This window comes from Herpailurus yagouaroundi, unplaced genomic scaffold (assembly GCF_014898765.1).
Source record: "Herpailurus yagouaroundi ecotype Mexico unplaced genomic scaffold, PumYag 28, whole genome shotgun sequence".
In the NCBI taxonomy this organism is placed as follows: Eukaryota; Metazoa; Chordata; class Mammalia; order Carnivora; family Felidae; genus Herpailurus; species Herpailurus yagouaroundi.
Window position 1 is genome coordinate 106,964,572 of NW_024412376.1, and position 25,258 is coordinate 106,989,829.

The following is a 25,258-nucleotide window of genomic DNA, read 5'->3' on the forward strand; positions in this document are numbered from 1 at the left end:
TGCTGTCTCCATAGTCTTTGAGAAACATCGCCAGAACCAAGGTGCAAAGTGGCTTCCTTGACTATAAGGAGATTTGGCTTTCCCCATGAATCAAGGTCACTAGAGTCAGTGTCTAGTGTTGTCCCAGCTACGCCCTGGGGCCAAGTCTGGGCCTAGATCTAGGACAGGACTGTAATCCTGCTATCTCCTGAGATTTCAGCCTTTTTAGAGGCCTTAGTATGTAACACCCTTATTATGTATTTAGCAACACCTAAATACATAACAGGCACACAAAGAAATAGATTATTTTCCACTCTGTGCTGGCCACAGCATATTTTTCTATACCCCTGGGCCTAACACCTAGTAGGCCCCAGAACGTATTTTGCTTTGGGTTGTTAGGCTGAATTTGACCTTCTCGGTGGAGTTTTAAATCTCCATTTCCTAGGATGGGTTAATAATGTAGGTGAATTTAGGGTACAAATAGCTGAAACCACTGGCTGCATTTTATGTTTGTCTAGAGCAGCAACCTGCAGACCTAGTTAAAAGAGAAAATTACTAAATCCCTTCTCTTTTAACAATAATCAAAAGGGACTAGAAATATCGGTCTCCAAAAAACGGCGCAAAAGACACAGCGCAGCAGCCAACCAGGTTCGTGTTCGGGTGCGATTCAAAAGGGCGGCGAGGCCAGAGCCTTAGGGCAGTAGAAAGGCAGCCTCCTTGTGACGTCAAATCAGCGGACTCTCGCCCCGGCTTCAGGCCGGTTCCGGTTCCCCGGCTTTCTGGGCGCGAGAGTACGTGAGCGCGGCGGCGTTCTGCGCGTGCTCCGCAGAGAAACGCGAGAAGGTTGGGTCCTGCTCGCGAAGGAGATGCGTGATTGGCTGAAGTCGTGCTGGGGGGTTCCCCAGCCCTTTCGGCAGGGGTAAAACAATAAGAGGGGGCGGCGGCAAAGGGGGCGGGACGTCCGTGTTCCTTGTCGCTCGCCGCAGCGCCTGGCGCCCGGGAAGAGGTGGCTGTAAGGGAAGCGAGCTCGCGACTCTCCGGCTTCTGAGGCTTCAGGTTTATCGGAGGGAGGGGGTGGCGAGCGAGAAGAAGCCACTGCAGCCGGTCCTCGGCGACTCTCCTGTTGACCTCCGCGCGACGTACCCGCCGCCGCTGTTGGTTGGAGGTGTGTACGGGGGCCGGGAAGGGAGGTTGGTGTGGTGGTCGGAAGGGGACATTCCCTTTGCTGGCCGCGGCTCAGGCAACCGTCCTGTGCGTGAGCCCCAGTGTCGGAGGTGTCGGGGCAGAGAGAGACCTTGTTCTTGCAGGCTGCCTACGCTGCCGTGTGTGCGTGGAAGAAGCCGAGCCTTTCCTCGCAGGTGAGGGATAGGAGGCCGCGTGAGAAGGGAGGTGACTGGCGTGCGTTGTGTGGACGGAGGGCTCCGCGGGCACAGGTGGGGCCCGGATTTGTTGGAGATGAGGTGGCGAGCTGGGAAAGGGGACGCAGCAGCTCCCAAAGGCGCGCTGGTGGAGGCTCAATTCGGGACGTGGAGGAGTGGGCTTTCTGGAGAGGATGTTTTAGGGTGGGGAGCCCACCAGCCTTGTCTTCGAGTCGTTTGCGTCTCTTATTCCCGGTTTCAGGGGAGCGGGGAGGCCGTCGCCGCCCCGCCCGTGGGGGAGGGGAAAAGAGGCTGTGTCGGCGGAGGCAGAAGCGACGCAGATGCGAAAGTAGCGGCCTGCGGGCACCATTTCTGTGCACCGAAACAGAATCCGGGTTTGAAAGCAGCCGCCGCTTTGCTTACCCAGTATCTAGTGTTCCGCGGTCTTTGACTCTCCCCTCACCCCGCACCTTGGGTTTATCCCCAACGTGTTCAGAAACCCGGTATATATATACATATACATATATATATGTATATGTATATGTATGTATGTATATATATATATATATATATATATATATATAATCAAGGAGTAGAAAAGGTGTTTGAGTGCTTTGAGGAATGGGTTTCTTCCTCTTCCCCCACTTTTGGGCGGGGGGCGGGAAGGATAGTCTAGGAGAGAAACATAAGCTTCCCTATATTGTGTTGATTTTTGTTAGTTGAATCTGATTGAATTTTATCTGCGTCTTTAAAAGCGGATTTCTTAAGATGGCTCTGTGCCGATTTGGAGCGAATATAGATTTGCATCTACAGTTTTCCGCATAGATCAGTTGGGGGGGCCCCCCCAGCGCATACCTAATTTCTTAACAGATTTTTTTTTTTCCGACGGTAGGTGCTTTTGCTCCCTTTAAAAAAACAAAACTCGTGCACGGAAGCTGGAGCGATAGTAAAGTTGACTCCCCCCCCCCCCCAATATAATTGTTATGGTTTCAAATGGGTTAAAATACTGGTTTTTAGGTTCAAGGCTCCACACACCGTGTTAGTCCTCCAAATGTGAGCATTTCCTGTTACCTGGATCTCTGAACCATAAACCGCAATTAGGGAACCCTGTATGTTAGAGGGAAAGAAGATGGGAATTTCTTGTCTAGCTCCATATTTGGCAGTTAATATAGCCTTAGACATGTGAACAAAGTTTCTAAGTAAACATTTAGCTCTTTTAGTATCCAATGTTATTTTGATGTCCAAAATTCTTGGTCTTAAAAGATAGATGGTATGATTAGTTTGAATTTAGAACTGGATTATGTGTAGTTTCTTTGGTGATAGTACCTCCTGCTTTCTTAAATTTTTAGGATTAGTCATGTGTGTCCCTATGTTATAACAATCTTCAGAGGCTGTTTAATTCTGAAAGGCTATTGGGATTGTAGGGAGGATAAGGACCTCAAATGGATTGCTTATTAAGAACTGTTATGGTTCAGGTTTTTTAATATTTGGGGTTGAAATATTAGTGGTGAAGAAGTGTTAAGAGTGAAGAGAATCAGAATACTTGTGGGGTTCTTAGGGATCAGAAGTAGAAGAAAGAAGAAAATAAGTCTTAATTTGGTAGCCTAAATGAGTGTTCAGTAGTAGCTGAGCAGCCAATTCTTGAGTTTCAGTAATATTGGCACTGTTGGTAGCAGGAAATAATTGCCCATATTTTACTTATGAGAAATCAAAAATGAAAATTTTGATAGCAGTTGTTGAAAATCTGTAAATAACTAATTGTGTGTTTAGATTCTTAACAGTTTCCTTATTGTGAAGAATTATTCCTGTTGATTCCCTGTTATCAGAATCGAAGATTCCTGGGGTGCCTGAGTGGCCCAGTTGGTTAAACCTCCAACTCTTTGATTTCTGCTCAGATCATGACAACAGGAGCCTGCTTGGGATTCTCTCTCCCTCTCTCACTGCCTCTCCCCCCTCAAACACACACTCTCTCAAAATAAACAAACATTAAAAAGAGTTTTTAAAAAAATACAAACTTTTTTTAAGGATTGAAAGTTCATTCTTAGGTTTCTTTAAGACTTTTCCCCCACATTTTACACTGAGTTGATATGGAGGCAGGGAATGACCCCCCCCCCTTTATTTTAAATTGTTTTTTAATGTTTATTTGTTTTTGAGAGAGAGACAGACAGACAGAGGATCCGAAACAGGCTCCAGGCTCTGAGCTGTCAGCACAGAGCCTGATGTGGGGCTCGAACTCAGGACTTGTGAGATCATGACCTGAACCAAAGTCAGATGCTTAACCGACTGAGCCACCCAGGCATCCCACGAGTGATCCCTTCTAAAGGCTGGGTTTGATAGGTACAACTTGAGGGTTTCTTCTGAATTTAAATTCAGTAGAATTTCATCAGCAAACATGGCTTGGTTACATTACTCTGCAGTGATGGACACTTGATTAAGAGCTGCTAAGACAAATTGATTCTTCGCCCAGAACTCTGGACTGGCTTCAGAAGGAGTAGAATCAGTTTCTTGATGGCTGTGCCTCAGCTTATTCACATCATTTAATTTCTAGGTATTTTACCTTATTTTGGTACAGCATTGTGGGTATTTTGGGATGACTCCTGGGTTTTTTGTCTTTTGTTACTGTCTTCTGTTTCTTAGCTCCTTCCAACGGTACCAAATAAGGTAACAGTTTGACTTAAAAAGAATTTTTTTATATTTTTGCATTTGTAGCTGTTCTTTTTCATTTAGCTGTTCTTTTTCATTTACCATTTTTTTTGTTGTTTTTTTGTTTTTGTTTTTGATTTTTGAGGGGAGAGGTACAGAGAGAATCCCAAGAGGACTCTGCTCTCTGCTCTGTCTGATGCCGGGCTTGATCTCACCAATCCGTGAGAATCATGACTGGAGCTGAAACCAAGAGTCAGATGCTTAACCGACTGAGCCACCCAGGCACCCCCCCCCCCCGCCTTTTTTTTTTTAATTTGTTTTTAGTGTTTATTATTTTTGAGAGAGACAATGCGTGAGTGGGGGAGGTGCAGAGACAGCATAATACTTGGTCACTTTCAAGAGTTTCTGAACTTTAAGTTTTGCCTCCTTACTTTTGGGGCCTGAGGACAGGCTGAATCTACAACTACCTTTTATTTATTTCTGCCACTGGTACTTGATCTTGTTTGTGATGCTTTCATTTTATGGTCTGCTACAACAAATTGAAGGTTTCTGCTCTAAAGAGGTGTTCATTGTTGGGGCAACTGACTGGCTCAGTCAGTAGAACTTGCCACTCTTTCAATTTTTTTTTTTAAGTTTATTTATTTTTGAGAGAGAGAGAGAGAGCATGAGTTGGGGAAGGAGAGAGAAATCCCAAGCAGGCTCCCCACTGTCAGCGCAGAGCCTGGTGCAGGGTTCGAAGTCATGAACAGTGAGATCATGAGATCGATCATGACCTGAGCCCAATCAAGAGTCGGATGCCTAACTGAGCCACCCAGGCGCCCCTAGAACATGCCACTCTTCATTTTAGGGTTGTGAGTTCCAGCCCCCCGTTGGATGTAGACATTACTTAAAAATTAAAAAAAAAAATCTTAAAAAAAAAGATTCATTGCTGTTTTGGTAAAGTCACCTGGAGTTTCAGAAGCTCCAGTTTTAATATGTGATTAAGTGTTGAGAATGGGAATAGTCCATGGCTCAGTGACAAAGGGGTTAGGCCTGACTACTGGGGAAAGGTAGTTCAGTACCCAGTAGAGATTAGCTATGTTCTAGCATAGACATAGCCTTTGGTAGCATAGTTTCTTTCTGGTAAAGAATTGCATCCTGTTACTAGAGATCTTATTACTTTTATAGGAATCAAGATACAGTACATATAACTTTACAGTAGGCTGAAAAAATATTTTTTGTAGGTTAAAAAAATTTTTGTAATTGTCATTTTCTTTGAGTTTCCTGATTATTTTTTAATAAGATGACATAGCTCAACTTCTTAGCAGTTTTCATTTGCGTTGTTTTTTTCTCCAAGCATTGAAATAGCCACCAAATGTGACATGGAATTTCATGTCTGTAATTTGCAATGAGTGAAATCTCCCCGCCAGAACTTGGGCGGTTACCACTTTTTATAAATTGTGGTCAGGACACTCCGGGCTCCTCAAAGAGTGAAGTTTTGATTGTTTATATACTGTGGTGGTTGCTGGCAGGTGTTTGAAGCTAATAGTTATAGTTAGATGTTATGATTATATGTAGATCTATCACCGTGTGGATAATGGAGACGTTGCTTTAATAAGAATGGAGATGCCATTTCAGAGATCCCTGAGATTAAAGAGAACTGTTGGAATACAAAATTATTTTGCTTGGGGCCTTTTTTTTTTTTTAAGTTATGTATTTTAAGAGAGAATTGTGAGTGGGGAAAGAGCAGAAAGAAAGGGAGAGAGAATCCCAAGCGGGGCTCCATCCTAGCCCTATAAACCGTGAGATTGAGACCTGAGGCTAAATCAAGAGTCAGACACTTAAAGGACTGAGCCATACAGTGTCTCCCTTGTCTTTTCTATTGTAATCTGCTCTGATAACTATTTTGCTATAGTAGATCTGAAAAATTAATTTCATTTTCTTGTCCAGGTGCATGCATAGCCTTTACATTGTTGAAATCAGGCCTTGTAAGTTTTGAATTGTGTTCAGTGTGTTTTCTTTGGTGGTTTTATTGTCTTTGAAAGTATTTTAATGACTGCACATGAATTGATGTTTTTTATATTATAGTTGGGGTTCAGTTTATTCTATCAGGTAAGCATAGCAAATGTTTTATAAATCACCTTTTGGAAACCTTGATGTTAGAGGGTGCTGCTTAGGATCCTAGGCAGTAAGTTCTTTACTAGTCTTTCAGTATGTAGCTGCTCTATTTTATTTTATTTTATTTTATTTTATTTTATTTTATTTTATTTTATTTTTTAAGTTTTAATGTTTATTTTTGAGAGAGACAGAATGAGCGGGGAAGGGGACAGAGAGACACAGAATCCAAAGCGGTCTCCAGGCTCCAAACTTACAGCACAGAGCCGGACGCAGGGCTTGAACCCATGAATCCCGGGATCATGACCCGAGCCACCCAGGCACCCCTGGTTGCTCAATTTTAATTCCAACATAGTATTAGTCTGTTTCTTCCATCTCCATCTCCATCTACTGAAGCCTGTCTTCAATTAGTTGGGGATATTTAAGCACACTTAAACTTCATAAATTGTCACTAATGTACGCATAATGTCAGAGATTGCCTTTTTGTTTTACTAGTAGTGGTAAGTGTATTCACACACTTTTGGCCTTTATTCTAGAGCCGTGTTTTCTTTTTTCTTTCTTTTTTTTCTTAAGCTTATTTTTTTAGTACTCTCTACACCCAGTGTGGGGCTCAAACTTATGACCCCAAGATTAAGATGTTGCTTGCTCTACTGACTGAGCCAGCAAGGCACCCCTAGAGCTATTTTGTAACCAGTAACATGTATCTGTTAGAAAGTTATCAGAAACTAAGTGAAAATTTTAATATCTTAATTTAATGTCTTACTAGTGGTGTTAAGAATGGGTACGTAGCTTGCATTCTTTTTCTTGTAGACCCATAACCCATTTGTATGTATGTTTTTATCATGCTTTTTTCCAAAGATGGAGTTTGTAACATTATTCTACAATTTGGTTATTACTTTTGCAGATGGTCTTTCTTGCCCACATTTATACTTTCCTATCCGCTCCTATTTTACTTTTTTTTTTAAGCTTATTTATTTTTGAGAGAGAGTGGGGAGGGACAGAGAGAGAGGGAGAGACCACCCAGGCATCCCTCTCCTATTTTACTTTAAATCAGTGCATAATTTTGTATTTTATAGCTTTCCATTTAATTGTTTTTTTGTTTTTGAGAGAGAGACAGAGCGTGGGCAGGGCAGGGGCAGAGAGACAGGGAGACGCAGAATCAGAAGCAGCCTCCATCCAGGCTCTGGGCTGTCAGCACAGAGCTCGATGAGGGACTCAAACTCACAAACCATGAGAATGGTCTGGGCTGAAGTCAGATGCTTAACCGAGTGAGCCATTTAGGTGCCTACACTTACCTCTTGATGGAATTTAGACTGCTTTATTTATTTATTTATTTATTTATTTATTTATTTAGTTTAAAAAGTCTTATTTTGAGAGAAAGAAAAAAATGAGAGCGGGGGAGGGGCAGAGAGAGAGGGAGACAGAGAATATCAAACAGGCTCTGCTCTGCCAGTGCAGAGCCAGATGTGAGCTTTGAATTCCTGAACTGCTGCAAGATCATGACCTGAGCTAAAATCCCGATGCTTAACTGACTGAGGCACCCAGGCGCCCCTAGCCTGCTTGATTTTCTTTAGTGGCAATGAACAGCGTTAAATATACATCTTTGTTCAATTGTGTATTTCTTTGTAATATGTCTTAGAAATGGTGTTAGTGGTTATATATGTCCATTTTTAATTGATTAAAACTGCAAAATTACATCTCCTAAAGGTTGTAAAAATGTTTATTTTCACTAACACTGTGTAAGAGCCCATTTTCCCCACACCCCTTAACAGTACTGGATATTACCAATCATTTTCATTTTTGTTAATTTTATAGGTGGAAGATACCAACTTTGAATAAATTGCCCTTTTTTTTGAACTGTGGAATGTTCTCAATTCAGGATATCGTGGTTCCCCTACATTGTGTTGAGGGATTTTCCGTGAAAGTTCGTGAAATAATTGACATAATGAAGCATAATTGTATTGCCAAATTTAAAATTTGAGGAATAATTTACCAACGGTAGAGACTATTCTTCATATGCAGTTTAATGACTTTAGACAGACATATAGTTATGAAACCACTACCATGGTCAAGATCCAAGATACTCCCTTCACCAGAAGTTATCTCCTGTTTCTTTACAGTCCTTTGTATCTTCAGTCTCTGATAGGTTTAACCCTGTAGTTTTGCATTTTGCAGAATGTCCTGTCAATAGAATTCTGTAATACTAACTTGTTTAGCTTTCAATAATGGTTTTTTTTTTTTAAGTTATGAGAAATCTGGTTTTTTCTGGATACAAGTCCTTTATCATTTCAGACTGTGGTTTGTCTTTATTTTATAAGTGATGATTCTAAATGAGAAGTTTTACATTTTGATGGAGGTCCAATTTGTCAGGTTTTTTTAATTCTTTTTGTGTCTTACCTACTTTATTTAACCTAAGGTTACAAAAGTTTTCTTTTTAAAAATAGTATATATTTTTATTTTTTTATTTTATTTTTTTAAATTTTTAACGTTTATTTATTTTTGAGACAGAGTATGAATGGGGGAGGGTCAGATAGAGAGGAAGACACAGAATCTGAAACAGGCTCCAGGCTCTGAGCTGTCAGCACAGAGCCTGATGTGGGGCTTGAACTCACAGACTGTGAGATCATGACGTGAGCCGAAGTCAGACACCTAACTGACTGAGCCACCCAGGTGCCCCAAAAATAGTATATATTTTAAAATGTTTATTATTTTAGAGAGCATGCACGTTTGGGGCGAGTGGAGGGGCAGAGAGGGGGGACAGAGGATCCAAAGCAGGCTCTGTGCTGACAGCAGAGAGCCCGATGCGGGGGCTCGAACTCATGATCTGTGAGATCATGACCTGGGCCGAAGTTGGACACTGAACTGACTGAGCCACCCAGGTACCCCTAAAAGTTTTCTTCTAGAAGCCTAAAGTTTTAGGTTTTACATTTAGGTCTGTGGTCCATCAAGATGATTTTTATATGCAAGTGAGAAAGTATGAGGCAGACTTCCTTTTGTTCATTTGTGTTTCTAAAGTTTATTTATATTGAGAGCACACGAGCACATGAAAGGGCAGAGAGAGAGGGACAGAGAGAGAATCCCGAGTAGGCTCTACACTGTTAGCATGGAGCCCGATAAGGGACTCAGTCTCACAAATTGTGAAATCATGACCTGAGCTGAAGTCCAACCCTTAACCAACTGAGCCACCAAGTGCCCCCCTTTTGTTTTTAATGTGTGGATGTCAGATTGTCCCTAAATCTTTTTTGTTGAAAAGATAAAATTACTTTGGTACCTTTGAAAGGACTATATTGTGTGGGTCTCTTGTAATGCTAATTTGGGGGGGTGGGATTTCTAAAATTACTTAAAGTTCTAAAATTAGAGCCTTAAGTTCTGATTTTAAAGTTTAAAAGTTCTTAAAAGTATTTGTGCCCAAACTGCTATGCTGTATTTGATTGTTGACCTTTTAATATCAAAACACTCTAACTTCATTATTACAGGAGTAGCATGCATTCATGTAGGTGACTGTACACCTGTACATTTACGTATAAATACGCACAGGAGCATAGGTGGTTGGTTAACTTTAAAGATAGCTTAAAATTGCATGCTTAATGATTTTGTTTAATCTATTCGCTGACATTTGTCTATAGTTTTATTCATTAGCTATTGAAATATCTTTGTATTTTAGTAGGTTGCTGCTCTTTTTTTAAGAGGTCTTTAGTATCAGAACAGATGCTTTTAAACAGATACTTTAGTATCAGAACAGATACTTTAATAGTATTATGAGCACAGTTATGGTGGATGCTACAAAGATATCTCCTGGAAGCATGACACTGCCAGGCTTATGCTTAGCATTAGCACTGAGGAGTCTTCCAAATAGAGGGGAGTGCCTGTACACATGTACACACATTATTAGGATTAAATGCGTTAATAAGAGCTAAAGAAGAGATACATAATACTAAGGGAAAGAAATGGTTAATCCTGCCTGATGGACCTAGCTCAGAAAGCTAGAGGGAGATTGGAATGAGATCTTGAGCAGGTTTTTGAAGAATGAAAAGGGGAAAGATTCGGTGGTATGAGGTTTCGAGGAGATAGTCATCCCCTAAAAATTGTTTTCTCTTTTAGCTTTGGCTTAGACTATTCACTTCATTTTCTGCATATCCAATTTCTTCCTGTTCCAGTTTCCAAGTGGTATATTCTTTGTGGTAGGGCTGTAGCATTTATCACATAATTGTGTTTAGGACTTCTGTCTCCCACTGGACTGTAAATTTCTTTGGAGCAGCAGATGAAGTCCTTCATGTTCACCATTGTTTTTCCTTGCATAATTTCTGACACATGTAGAGTGGACATTCAATAAACATTGAAAGAATGCGTGTTGTCTCACCTATTCACCCAGCATATGTTGAATGAAGTAAGACAGTGGCCTAAAGAATGAAAATCGCAGATTCAGGGAATGATGGGGAGTGGCATAGTGTTCTTCAAACACAGAATTTGTTACAGAGGTGAGAAATGAGATGGGAGATAAATTTGAAAAGTTGGTCAGGACCATGAATTTCAGGCTGGATTTTTGTGTAATGCCTTATGCTTCAAACTGAATGCAGATGTTTGTATTTAAAGTATGCCGCACGTGATAAGCTTGGAAGACTTGAAGATGTAAAGAATGTGAATTCAGTGGGAGCAGAAAGGATGAGACAAATTGCAAAAGACTTTTGAGTTGTTAGGATTTCACCGTTTGAAGCTTAAAGAAGGAAAATCATTTAGGACTGAGCATTTGAGCCAAGAAGATGGTGCCATTAACAGAAATAAAGTTTTTTGTGTATCTGGGGAGGGTTGCATATATTGAGTAACCTGTGAAGTCACATGTGGGTATTCAGCAGGGGGTTAAAAATGTAAAATTTGAGTTTATGGTAGAGACCAGCTATCCTTTTAGGTAGATATGAGAGCTAAAGCCCTTAGATTGTGAAACTGCCAGGTTAGAAGACAGAACTTTGAGAACTTCTGCATTTTGATGAGAAGGAAAGTTGCTTTATCATAGAAATCTAAAAGCATTAGGAGTAGGCTATCAACAATGGTAATGCAGATAAGAGGAAGACTGAGGAAGGTCATTGGAGTTTTCAGAATTGTGACTTTCTGGAGAATTATATTTAAGGGAGAGCCCAGATTATAATATTTGAGAGTGGAGGAGAGATGAGGAAGACTAATGCACAGTTAGTAATTTAGGGAACAATATGATTAATAAAAAGTACTTTGAGAATCCAGAGGAAAGACAGTTATAGTCTTTTGAATCAGGAAAGGTTTTCAGGGGGACAATACCTGGGCCCAAATAAATGCATGGGGTTTCAATCATTAAAGATAGGGAGGGATGGAGTGAGTATTGGAGTAGGAATCTTGTTTAGTAGACTTCTAGAATCATAGTGTTGGAGCAACCTAAATGTTGTTAGACATAGACTGTTTTACTAGATTTCTGCTAAATTGTGCAGAATTGCATCTCTGAGATAAATACCTACATTGACTGGCTATTTATGAAGTAGCTCTGTTCTGGTTATTCTTGGATTATTTGAACCTAACTCTACCTTCTTGTAATGTCCATTTAGTCTTTATCCAGTACTTGTACAAAGTAGAATAGAATTGTCAGCTCATTTTAGACATTATATTGTAGCCTGAGATTGTGTGCTTTAGGGGCAGCTCCATTATACCAGTTAGTGATTTACCCAACCTTTAACCAAAAAGTGAGCAAACAAATCTTAAGTACTTAACTAGAAGCTGAAGTTTTAATCAAGGAAGGAACCAAAAGGTATCAAAATAGCCAAAGGAACCAGTTCCTTTGATTTTTTTTTTAACTTACTTGAATTTGAAGTATATTGTAAGATGAAACCCAATGTGACTTTCTTCTCTTGTGTATATGTGTTAATTTTCTTTCCTCCACTCCTCTCTCACTGGTATTAAGAGATTCAGAAAAGATAGTGCCAGTTGATACAGAGCAATTTCCCATGACAGCTGGAGTAGCTATGCTTCAGGAATTAGTCTAGGCAAATGGAGAAGAAACATTTTAAGAAACAAGAATGAATAAAAGGATGTTGATGAAGATACACGGGGATTAAGTGGGGTAAAGTTGGAAAGTAGAATGATCTCTGAAGTAGTTGAGGCTCTGTAAATTATATCTCGGAGGCCACATATAATCATGTTGATATTTGGATGAATAGATAGGACTGATTATTTTTAATTGACATGGAAAAGTGAATTTATATGTGCATCCCAGTGTGACACAAATCTCCACATTTTCAAATGTTCATAGGAAAAAGTGGGGTTTAATACATAGAATTTTACTTTATCCAAAAAGATGTTAGATGATAATTGCTCTTAATCTTTGAAGGTGCTAGAGGCTAACAACCACATGAAGAAGATTCCCTTTTACAGAAGAATCCTTTAATCTCGGCTATCTTTGTTGAACTGTATCGTCTTGTAGGTTTGACCAGAGATCACATCTCAATTTATAAATTAGAAAATTGAGATCCCAAAAGCTAACTCTTTCATGGTCTTAGATAGTTAAAATCTTTCTTAGTCCCATGTTCAGAGGTTTCTTTTTGATCATTAAAAAAAAAAAATGGAAGGACCCCCAAATCCCAGAAATTGCTTACCTATGAGTGTGAATACTTTGCTGTGAATAATAATTGCATAGTTGTTCTTGTAATCACATTTATTCTGAATGTGTAATTTGGTTCTTTTGTTTTTCCTCTTGACTAGATTGTGATATACATTGGCTGTGCATGAATTATAAATGCAAACTTAAGGGGTGCCTGGGTGGCTCAGTGGGTTAAATTTCTGACTCTTGATTATCAGCTCAGGTCATGATCTCAGTTTGTGAGATTAACTTTACCACAGCCCAAGGATCCTGCTTGGGACTCTCTTCCCTCTTCCCTCTCCCTCCTCCCCGCCTTGCTCACGCATGCACTTGCTCTCTGTTTCTCTCTCTCTGTCTCTCAAAATAAATAAACATTAAAAAAGTATATATAATTTTCACATTAATTTTACTAGATAAGTACTTCACACTTATTCAAAATAAAAATACTGTGTAGCTTTAGCTTTGTTACTTTAAATATATAGCAAATGAGAGTTCTTTTATGCATTAGGGTTTGTTAATCCTTATTGGAAGTTTTAGGTTTTGGAGGAAACTAATGGCACCTGAAATGACAGTATCTGATTCTGCTTTGTGAATTTTTTCTTTTCTCTCTCTCTCTCTCTCTCTCTCTCTCTTTTTTATGAGTTGGTTTATTTGTAAGTGGTACAGAATTCAAGGGAGAACAAAAGACTGAAGAACAGACTGGCAGGATTCTAGGTTGGGTTTGCTCTGACCTCAGAGTAAGGTAGAAATAGCTGAGTAACAAGAAATAAAGAGATGAGCCCCCACTGTATGTTGTTTCTTTTTTTCTTTTTTTTCCAAAGTTTATTCTTGAATGTACGGAAGGCTCCAACACAACACTTCTTTCTACCTATTGTTGGCAACAGATTTTATGGCAGAGAATGCAGATGTTTTAAACAGCAGTAAGGATCACCATCTCCTGATGGAGACAGAAGAAACTGCTTACTTTTTGCTAGATTTCTCCATTCCTCCTGTGGCCATCCCCCATGGCCTTCACTTCCCCCATGGCCTTCACTTTACCTCTTCTAGCTGCTTCAGGGGCTTCTTCTTGCCACTGCCCTATCCCTAGACCCTGCCACTGGAAGCAGTGAATTAACTTTTTTTCCTTTTTTTGGATTCACTATTTTTGAAAGCAAGTAAGATGCTATTTAAAAATTTAAACAGATTTGTTGTTTACTATTTCAAGACGGTTGTAAAAGGAGAGAGCATTATGTGAAAACTGAATTGGGAGTCACTGGGATTATATAGAGCTACATTTTTTAAAACTTTTTTTAATGTTTATTTTTTAATTTTTTCATTTTTGAGAGAGACACAGCACAAGTGGGGGGTGGGGTGGGCAGAGAGAGAGGGAGACACAGAATCTGAAGCAGCCTCCAGGCTCTGAGCTGTCAGCACAGAACTTGACGCAGGGCTCGAACCCACAAACTGCTAGATCATGACCTGAGCCAAAGTCAGACACTTAACCGACCGAGCCACACAGGAGCTACAGAGCTACAGTCTTCCTATAGGCTCTGCTATGGTTGATAACCTGATTTTTATTTAAAAACATTATCACAGTTGTAATGATTATGGCAGCTTATTTTTGGCTGTAAAATTTTTTGTTTAAAGGAAACCTACATTGAGATTTATTTGTTAAGCAGGAATTTAAACTCATCCCAGGTGCCCTGTAGGTACACATAGATACTGTGAATTTTTTCCAGTACTTTTAAGTGTAGTAGGAAAGGATGTTTAATTATAAATATATATTTAAGCAAGTAATATTTAACTTTTTACTTTTTTTCTCTTTTCTGATTCTTAATGTTATAATTTTGACTGTTCTGGGGGCTATAATCATGTAAGTAATTTTTTTTTTTTAAGTTTCATGTATTTTGAGAGAGAGAAGGGAGGGGAAAGGAGGGAAGGGCAGAGAGAGAGAGAGGGAGCAAGAGAACCTCAAGCAGTCTCCACACTCATCGCAGAGCCCTACTGGCAGTTCAATCTCAAGACTGCAATATCATGACGTGAACTGGTTCAAGAGTCAAATGCTCAACTGACTGAGCCACCCAGGCACCTTGTAAGGCATTTACTTTAAGTGATTGTATTTCTGGGCACCTGGGTGTTTCAGTCAGTTAAGTGTTCAACCTTGGCTCAACCCAGGTCACCATCTAATGGTTTATGAGTTTGAGTCCTACCTTGGGCTCTGTGCTCTCAGCGCAGAGCCTGCTTCAGATCCTCTGTCTCCCTTTCTCTCTCCCTCTCTCTCTTTCTCTCTGTCAGAAATAAACATGAAAAAAGTAAATGCTTGTGTTTCTATTTTTATTTTCTATTTGTTTTCTTTTTAATTTTTTAAGCCCCCTCCCTGTCAACACAAACCCTCCCTCCCTTGTCTTGATTGTGTTTGTTTTTCTTGATCTGGCCTTTGAGATTTGAGCTTAACAGTACTTTATCATAGTGCCTAACCATTCTGTTCCCTATGTCCTTGTTTATATTCCACGACAGATTATAAACTGTACATTATTACGTTAATTTCAGGTGTATGATATACTGATTCAGTGCTTCTGTACATCACCCTGTACCTGTCCCCCCACCCCTTTCCCATCTGGTAGTCATCAGTTCTCTATAATTAAGAGTCTGTTTGTTTGTTTTCTTTCCCCTTCCTCCCCGCCCCTCATTTATTTATTTATTTATTTACTTATTAAAGTAGGCTCCATGTCTGATGTGCGGCTCAAACTCATAACCCTGAGATCAAGAGTCTCCAGCTCTACCAACCGGCACTCCCAAGAGTCTGTTTCTTGATTTGTCTCTCTTATTTTTTTCCCTTTGCTTCTTTGTTTTGTTTCATAAATTTCACGATTGTAAACTTTTTTTTCATTTTTAAAATTTTTATTTATTTTTTTAATTTACATCCAAATTAGTTAGCATATAGTGCAACAGTGATTTCAGGAGTAGATTCCTTAGTGCCCCTTACCCATTTAGCCCATCGCCCCTCCAGCAACCCTCTGTTCTCCATATTTAAGAGTCTCGTATGTTTTGTCCCCTTCCCTGTTCTTATATTATTTTTGCTTCCCTTCCCTTCCCTTCCCTTATGTTAATCTGTTCTGTGTCTTAAAGTCCTCATATGAGAGAAGTCATATGATATTTGTCTTTCTCTGACTTATTTGGCTTAGCATAATACCCTCTAGTTCTATCCACATAGTTCCAAATGGCAAGATTTCATTCTTTTTGATTGCCACGTAATTCTCCATTGTATATATATACACCACATCTTTATCCATTCATCCATCGATGGACATTTGGGCTCTTTCCATACTTAGGCTATTGTTGATAGTGCTGCTGTAAACATTGGGGTGCATGTGCCCCTTCAAAACAGCACACCTGTATCCCATGGATAAATTCCTAGTAGTGCAGTTGCTGGGTCGTAGGGTAGTTCTATTTTTTAATTTTTTGAGGAACCTCCATACTGTCTTCCAGAGTGCCTGCACCAGTTTGCAATCCCACCAGCAATGCAAAAGAGACCCTCTTTCTCCAAATCCTCACCAACATCTGTTGTTGCCTGAGTTGTTAATGTTAGCTGTTCTGTGGGGTGTGAGGTGGTATCTCATTGTGGTTTTGGTTTGTATTTCCCTGATGATGAGTGATGTTGAGCATTTTTCTGTGTTTTGGTTGGCCATCTGGATGTCTTTCTCGGAGAAGTGTCTATTCATGTCTTTTTCCTGTTTCTGGATTATTTGGTTTTTGGGTAGATTATAAACTTCTTTAGCCCTATCTTAATCTTGTTCATCAGGTATCCCCTTTATTAATAGCACCTGGCAATGTAGTAAATGCTTACTTAGTTAATGGAAAGAAATAACTGGACATAGGCCAAATGTAAAACATATTATTGTCTGCTGATTTTTTAAAAAAATTTTAAATATATTTATTTATTTTTGGGAGAGCATTAGTGGGATAGGGGTGGGGGAGGGACAGGACAGAGGATCCAAAGTGGGCTCTGCACTGACAGGCTGACAGTAGGAGGCCCGATCTGGGGTTCAAACTCCCGAATTGTGAGATCATGACCTGAGCCAAAGTTGGACAGCCCAACCGACTGAGCCACCCAGGTGCCCCAGGTTATTGCTTATTTTTTATGGTAATCATTATCATTTTGAAGGCAGTGAAATAATTCCAAGAAGAGAGAATACAAAGAAGATACAAGTCTGTAGTTTCCATGATAAGTGTAATCTCCTGGTCCTAACTGGTGCCTTTGTCTGATTTTTAAAAATAAACCATTGGAATCCAAGGACATAGATTATAGTCCCCAAAAGGAGAAAGGTACTGTGGACAGAAAGACTTGGTTATGGTGTTCATTGTGTGAGGCATCATAGTACTCTCTTGGGAATAAGAGAAAGAACTGTGTGACACTCCCCACCCCCACCCTCCCTGGAGGAATAGAGATGAAGGAACTGTGAATGTTGGAATTTACCAGTAGTTGTTGGGAAGTTATGATTTTGTTGTTATAAATTGCTTTTAAACAAATGCATTAATTTTCTTTATTCCTATTTGTATGGCTAAGAAAATTTCCTTCCTGAAAGTTTATGAACATGACTTTTTAATAGTTAATCATTTTTGTGTTTGCTCCCTTAGCATTTGACATTGTGCAGCAAAGAAATGGTTATGGAGAAGCCCAGTCCGCTGCTTGTAGGGCGGGAGTTTGTGAGGCAATATTATACTTTGCTGAATAAAGCTCCAGAATATTTACACAGGTAAATTCTGAATGGATTATTTGGTATTTTTATTTAGATTATTTTCTTGAGTAGAACTACATATATTTCATCTTTCCTGTCTCATGTTCTGATTGTTTCTTTCCAAACCATATCCAATATTTCAACTGCCTGATGGCTAAAACCGATTTTTTTAAAAATGAAATCTGCAGTAAGAAAAACGCTTCACATCATACACACATACACAATTATATTCTTGAGTATTTTGTATAAAATACAACATTTATATAATTTGTATAAAATGTACATGTGTATAATGTGGAGTGTTTTTCTTGGGCTTGACCAACTGATGGATTCTAATCTGCAGTTTGAAATTATGGATGTAACTTGTCTTTTTAAGTTTCTTATAGCAGTGTTAGAAAATGAATCATTTAAGTGACGGGTGAAAATTTCTTCTGATCTGCAAAATACTGTTCCTTGGTAAAACAACAACAGTAGCCTTGTTTACTATTTTGGCAAGAGTTGGACATCTGTAAGCTTATTTTTTCTAGAATTTTTCTAGAATTTGAAATGAAATTGATTTATATTGTAAGTAGTATTTATAATTTTTGTTCTTCCTGTGTATTTTAGCAGGTGGATTAGGCTTTGCAAGTATTTGTTGTACCAGCCACATGAGTTAAAGGATAAATCATTGCCACTTCATGTGGGAAAAGCTATTAAAAGGACTTGGATTCTTTTAGCTAGGTCCTCTTCTAAGGACATTCTAAAGTTAGATTTTGAAATATGCCTTGCATTATTCAAGACCTGTTTCTATAACTAATGTCCTTTCTCAAAAAAAAAAATCCAAAAATAAATACCTGTATATTTTTCTAATTATAGAAATAAAAGACATTTTTGTTGACAGTGTGTATAAAGGAGTTTAGAGTGGGGAGGGGAGAATGGATTTAATAGGGCCTTTCCTTGTCTGAAATTTAGTGTTTATATAACGTAGATATTAAACAGGGAACTTTTTTTGTAGCGACATTAAGGCTCTCTATCATTTCAAATAAAAGTATTTATAATTTTTTACTTTTTAACAGACTTTGGTGAGTATCCTTACACGTGTATCTTTGTGCACCTTTCTAGTTACTAAGATAACTTCCTACACGTAGAATTGTTAAATCAAAGGTATGATCATTTCTAAGACATTTCTTACACTCTACAGCCAAATTGTGCTCCAGAAAAATGATAGAAGTTCACGTTTGCAAGAAAGTTTGCCAGAAGTTACATGTTTGCAAGAAAATAGTGTAAACTTAAAAATATAGATAGTAGTTAAAAGCATAGACTATAGAGCGGGACTGGGACTGTCTGGGTTCATTTCATGTCTTAGCTACTACCCCACTTGTGTAGTCTTCGGAGAGTTAATTTAACCTCTTGTGAACCTCAGTTTGCTCATTTACAAAAGAGCACTTATTTCATGAGGTTGTGAGGGCAATCAGAGAACTTTGTTTGGCATAGAGGAAGTCTTACATGTTTCATTAACAATAGGAGCTGAGGGGCGCCTGGGTGGCGCAGTCGGTTAAGCGTCCGACTTCAGCCAGGTCACGATCTCGCGGTCCGTGAGTTCGAGCCCCGCGTCAGGCTCTGGGCTGATGGCTCAGAGCCTGGAGCCTGTTTCCGATTCTGTGTCTCCCTCTCTCTCTGCCCCTCCCCCGTTCATGCTCTGTCTCTCTCTGTCCCAAAAATAAATAAAAAACATTGAAAAAAATTAAAAAAAAAAATAGGAGCTGAGTTCTCTTTATGAAAGAATTAACATTGTGTGTTTGATAATCTTAATTTAGAAGGATATTCTAATTGCTTTAGGTAATGCCATAGAAACTAGTTTATCGTATTTAAGAGCAGTATAAAATATTAATGATATAATAGATAATGAAATGTAAATTTTCTTATTTGGTCTCTGAATCGTTTGAATTATTATAACTCTAAACTGTTTTAATCTAAGCCTTTGGAATTAGTAATCATTTGGAACTTTGAGTAGAATGTTAAACAGCATCTGATTCCCAAACAAATCTAGATAACTGAGTTACTGTATTTGAAGGGAAAACTGGGTCAGTTACTTACTATAGCATCAGTATTTAGAATGTATTTTGAATATCTCATTCTTTCATTTAAGAAGATTGGATAGGAATTAGGTGAGAATAGCAAATGATTGCATGTATATTCAGAGTGCCAGGAACACTAAAAATTCTGTCATTAATCACTTAATCCTTACAACAGCCTTATGGAGTAGTTAACTGTTGTTTTTGATGACCAAGAAAACTGAACTTAAGGACCGTAAGTAACTTCATCAAGATTATACAACTAATGAGGGATGGAGCCAGACATACAAGCTATGTCTCTTTTATACCAGAACTTTGCTGCCTCTTAGATTTGAATGCTAATCAATTATCACTGGCCTTATAGGTTTTATGGAAGGAATTCTTCCTATGTTCATGGTGGAGTAGATGCTAGTGGAAAGCCCCAGGAAGCTGTTTATGGCCAAAATGTAAGTATCAATTTCATACACATTTTAGATTTTTTGTGCCCATGGATGTCTTCTTGAAAGTGATCATTAGTTGTAACTAGAATGTATGTTACAATAGTTTTTAAATGTGCTTTCAGTTCTTATAAATATCCATTTTGTTTGAAACAAGATAGTACACTGGGTTGGGTACCAAGGAGAAGATAGGTTATTATCTATCCTTGATGTATTTTATACATGAAACAGTTGAGAACAATGTATTAAGTTTATAAAAATATGGGCTAAGCCTTCTATTACAGGGATGCACAGAACCAAATGTACCTTATGACCTGGTAGATGATGTGGGACTTTAGCTAGACTCTGAATTACATACAGAATTTGGCCTTACCAGACAACAGGAAATTGAAAGTAGAAGAAATGGCACCAGGAAACACACACTAAAGTAAAACCAGTTTTGAAGTCAAGGAATAGTTAACATAGTTTGTGTGCATGACTAAAGACTTAATACAGAACAGTGGGAGACAGCTATATAAAACTTGTAATACTGCTTAATAGGAGGCAGCCATAAGGATCTCTTCTAGAGAGCTGTGACATGTTGAAAATGGTGGTTTAGGAGCATCAGTCTGGCAGTAATGCGTGTCATGGTGGAATGGATTCAAATGAGGCAGAAGGATTAAGTAGTTAATATTCTAGAGTTCTGAGGAAATCAGTGAATGTCTGCAGTATTAAGTATGAGGCAGAAAGATTAAGTAGTTAATATTCTAGAGTTGTGAGGAAATCAGTGAAAGTCTGTGGTATTAAGTAATGCAGTATCATAAGAGTTTGTATGTCTTTTCTCCTATTAAAGGATATACACCACAAAGTATTATCTCTGAACTTCAGTGAATGTCATACTAAAATTCGTCATGTGGATGCTCATGCAACTTTGAGTGATGGAGTAGTTGTCCAGGTCATGGGTTTGCTATCTAACAGTGGACAGCCAGAGCGGAAGTTTATGCAGACCTTTGTTCTGGCTCCTGAAGTAAGTTTTCATTTCACTTAATTTTCATTTGTATGATTTTGATTGTTATTAGTTGCTTGAAGTGTTCCGAGTTTCTTCTTACAGATTTAGATAGGCATGTAGCTAAATTGGAGAGCTTGGTATTGGACCCATTGATAAACATGGGCAATGCCAGGGTTAGGGGCACCAACCTTTCGTGCAGCTGGAAATCGACACATAACTTTTGACTTTTCAAAAACTCTACTAATAGCCTGTCATTGACCAGAAGCCTTACTGATAGTATAAACAGTTGATTAACATATATTTTGTATGTTATGTGTATTCTATACTGTAGTCGTATAATAAAGTATGCTAGAGAAAAGAAAATGGTATTACATGAGAGAAAATACATTTACAGTACATTACTGTGTTTATCAAAAAGTCATGTGTAAGTTGGAGTGCAGTTCAAACTTGTGTTGTTTAGGGTTAGCTATAATTTGAGCTTTGTGGATGTGTATACACTTTGCTATTTATTTTTTGATTGTTTTCACTTTGCCTATTTAGAAGTAAAAGTCATGCTGACACAAATGTATAAATAGATTACTAAGATTATATACATAATACAAAAAGTATCTTGTTTTAAGAAGTTACGTTAAGATGGAAAAGTTTCATTTGTTAATTAGTCCTAGTTCTCTTCTATTGAGTAGCCATTTCTTGAGTTCCAATATTTGAATGGTCTTTTATAAGTGTACTTTATATTAATACAGCATGTTCAATTTTGGAAAATCACATTGAGTCTATATTATATTTCTATAGTTTTTTTTAAAATTATGTAGTGTTAAAATAGATAACGCATATGCCACGTAATTTTTATTTAATTTTTTTTTTTAATGTTTTTTCACTTTTTGAGAGACAGAGACCGAGTGTGAGCAGGGCAGGGGGCAGAGAGAGAGGGAGACACAGAATTGGAAGCAGGCTCCAGGCTCTGAGCTGTCAGCACACAGCCTGATGCGGGGCTCGAACTCACGAACTGTGAGATCGTGACCTGAGCTGAAGTTGGACGCTTAACTGACTGAGCCACCCAGGCGCCCCTGCAATTTGTTCTTTTTATGCAGTGCCAAATATATTGGTATTTAATGGAATATTTGAATTTTGTTTTCCTGTAGGGATCTGTTCCAAATAAGTTTTATGTTCACAATGATATGTTTCGTTATGAAGATGAAGTATTTGGTGATTCTGAACCAGAGCTCGATGAAGGTGAGGTTACTTTCAAGATAGAAAGATTCTGTCAGTGCTCTTTAAGGACATGAAAAGTGCAGAACTTACAGAAGTTTGCCTCTATTGTAACTGACTCAAAACCCCCCTTTCTCCTTTTTGTTAAAAAGAAATAGATGTTCATTATATAAAAATGAGACACAGAAAGTGAAAAAAATTTCAGTCTTATTCTCTAAACAAGAGTTTGGTGCCTGTTACAGAATTTTGCTGGATCCTATCCTTAGCAATACTTTTTTTTATAAAAATGCAGTTACGATGGTTCAAAGGTTGCTTTTTTCCACTTAGTGTGTCTTTGTTGGCTGTCAGTTTTTTGGCTATCCCAATTCTTTTTTTGATCCTTCATTTATATGTATCGGTTTGTTTCCTTTTCTTATTATTGTACTATTGATTAGCTGTGACAAAGGAAACAAACAGTTAAGGCTTAAATGTCATTTATTTCTACCTTTCGTTTTCTTACTAATCTTTTAAAATTAACTTTATTTTGTTAATGTTTGTTTATTTTGAGAGAGAGTAAGCATGGGGGGGGGGGCAGAGAGAGAGGGAGAGAGAGAATCCCAAGTAGGCTTCACACTGTCATCGCAGAGTCCAGTGCGGAGCTAGATCTCAGAAGCCGTGAGATCACGACCTGAGCTGAAATCAAGAGTCAGACACTTAACTGATTGAGCCACCCAGGTGCCTGCCCCTAGATCTTTTTTTAAAATAGAATGTATACCAAATTTCATCTTGCTTGCTTTTCGGTTTTTAAGAGAACAGGGAATACTGCAATTGAATGCCTTAGTAAGGAATAGGCCAATTTTTGAAACCATTGTATCACTACCTTAAACACTAAAAATATGTATATAAAATTGTTTGTTGAGCCTCTTAAAAAAGAGATGTGTATTATATATTGTCAGAATCAGAAGATGAGGTAGAAGAGGAACAAGAAGAAAGGCAACCATCCCCAGAACCTGTGCAAGAAAATGCTGATAGTGGTTACTATGAAGCTCATCCTGTGGCGTAAGAATAGTGTTTGCATGGCCAAATTTGGTCTAAATTATGATGTAGTTGTAATGTGGTTTTTGTTCTAGACTTAACTGTTAGAAGTAAATTCTTGATAAAGCTACCTGTCAAGCCAGGATTTTAGTACTATATATATATATATATATATATATAGTATATAGTGTATATGTGTGTGTGTGTGTGTATATATATATATATATATATATATATATATATGCAAGAAGTTTGGAAAAAGTTGTTTTATTTATATAGAAAATTGAACATGGTTTTGCCCAAAGCAGTGATTACTTACTGATGATGTAGAATACTTGGGACAACACAGAGCATTTTATTTTTATAAATATGGGGTTTATTTATAGTTAGTATTGAAGTAAACATTTTTAGTAATTAAGTATTCCCATTTGAAAATAGCAGGATCAAAGAAATGCTGTGCAAGACTGTCATTCTCTTCTGCCTTCCCTTCCACCTTCTAGTTCTTACTGGATTTTGGCTTCAAAACAGTTTATTACTAGTTATGCACATTAGATTAGAGAAATACTACATCTTATTTTAATCAAACTGATTGTTTCCTTCATACTGAAAAATGAATAAACTATTTGATTATAGTAATGGCATAGAGGAACCTTTGGAAGAGTCCTCTCATGAACCTGAACCTGAGCCAGAATCGGAAACAAAGACTGAAGAACTAAAGCCACAAGTGGAGGAGAAGAACTTAGAAGAATTAGAGGAGAAGTCTACTTCTCCTCCTCCTGCTGAACCTGTTTCTCTGCCACAGGAACCACCAAAGGTTAGATCAAAGAAGCTCTTTAGGCCTGTGACATCACACTTTTATATTTGGTAACATTAATGGAGCATGACCTTTGTTCTATTATGTTAAATTGTTTAATATAGTAAACCATGCTTTTTTTTATGTATATGAAAGCTGTGGGGTTTTTTGTAATCCTGAGGAAATTTCTTTGTATTCCACCCCCCCTCAAAATATCCTTAAGAGCGAAACTTACAATTAATCCTTGTCTGTGTGCAGTGTTTAGTCTCTTACATGAGATTATTTGAGTCCATGTATATAACTGAGAGTTGCTCTTCATTCTGTAGAAATCCTCTATGCACGAATGCAACTGGAGTCATGCAATTTCCCAACTTAAACAAGTTGGCCTATTTAAAGAAGAGGTACCTGTTATTTCCGGTTTAAATGGGAGCAATTTCCTTACACCACCAATTAAATGATCTTGGAAAGATGAGTGACACCCATAGTGTATCATTTAAGCCTACCTAAAACATCTTTTATCTTTCTGTAAAGTAGAAGGTTAAAGTATATTTGGGTAGTGAGAGGAGGAGATTCCTTGTTCAATTTGTGAATGTCTGTTAAAGTTTCCAGTGAGTACTCTCTTCTTTCCTATCCTTCCCCTCAATACCATCACACCTTATCTTCCCCCAAAAGGGGAAGGAATTGGTTCTATTAGGTTCTTATTTTTCTAGTATGTGTAGTTAGTGGTTTTGTTTGCCATTGCTCATCTCCTTAGAGCATATAGGAACGTGCTTGTGGATTTATGTAGTAGTTCAGACAAAACAGATAATCTTGCATAATGAGATTTTGAAAGCTGGCACATAGACTGGCATGTGTGTGTGTGCCTTTCTTTTGAGGAGTCCTCCGATATAGAACAATAGTTTAGAAATGAAAAGAAAGTATATATTTGGAAGTTTCCCTATAGGAATGTTGGTGGTTTTCCATGATTAGTAGTCTAGGTTTGTTGCATTTCCTGCAGGCTTTCTCCTGGGCTTCAGTGACCAGTAAAAACCTGCCTCCTAGTGGTACTGTTTCTTCCTCTGGAATTCCACCCCATGTTAAAGCACCAGTCTCACAGGTAACCGATCTGTGAACACATTGGATTGTATCCTTGTTACATTGCCAATTGCTTATCTCTTTTATACTTCTTTAAATGAGTCGATCAGAAATTATGGATTAAATATACAAAAATACTGTATTAAATGTCAGTGCACCCACTTTAAATAAATGCCAAATCTCCATTCATCATCTGCATAGGTAGTATCTGGGGTTTGGGTGTGAAATACACACTAAGTTGGTTTTACCAATATAGATAGATAGATAGATAGATAGATAGATAGATAGATAGATAGATA

General features: G+C 38.3%; 1 protein-coding gene across 2 annotated transcripts in view; it reads left to right on the forward strand.

Moving 5' to 3' along the window:
* Positions 1-924: 924 nt before the first annotated feature.
* G3BP2 (G3BP stress granule assembly factor 2) overlaps positions 925-25,258 on the forward strand; it is a 34,312-nt gene continuing 9,978 nt past the window's right edge. Inside the window, exons 1-8 of one of the 2 annotated variants that reach the window (XM_040481110.1) lie at positions 926-1,144; positions 17,290-17,408; positions 19,809-19,890; positions 20,714-20,887; positions 22,012-22,102; positions 23,014-23,116; positions 23,726-23,906; positions 24,883-24,981. In XM_040481110.1, coding sequence (XP_040337044.1) covers positions 17,314-17,408; positions 19,809-19,890; positions 20,714-20,887; positions 22,012-22,102; positions 23,014-23,116; positions 23,726-23,906; positions 24,883-24,981 — 825 coding nt within the window. In that variant the 5' untranslated portion in view covers positions 926-1,144; positions 17,290-17,313. Of the gene's footprint in view, positions 1,145-17,289; positions 17,409-19,808; positions 19,891-20,713; positions 20,888-22,011; positions 22,103-23,013; positions 23,117-23,725; positions 23,907-24,882; positions 24,982-25,258 lie in introns of both variants that reach the window. The other variant, XM_040481113.1, reaches the window with a different exon arrangement.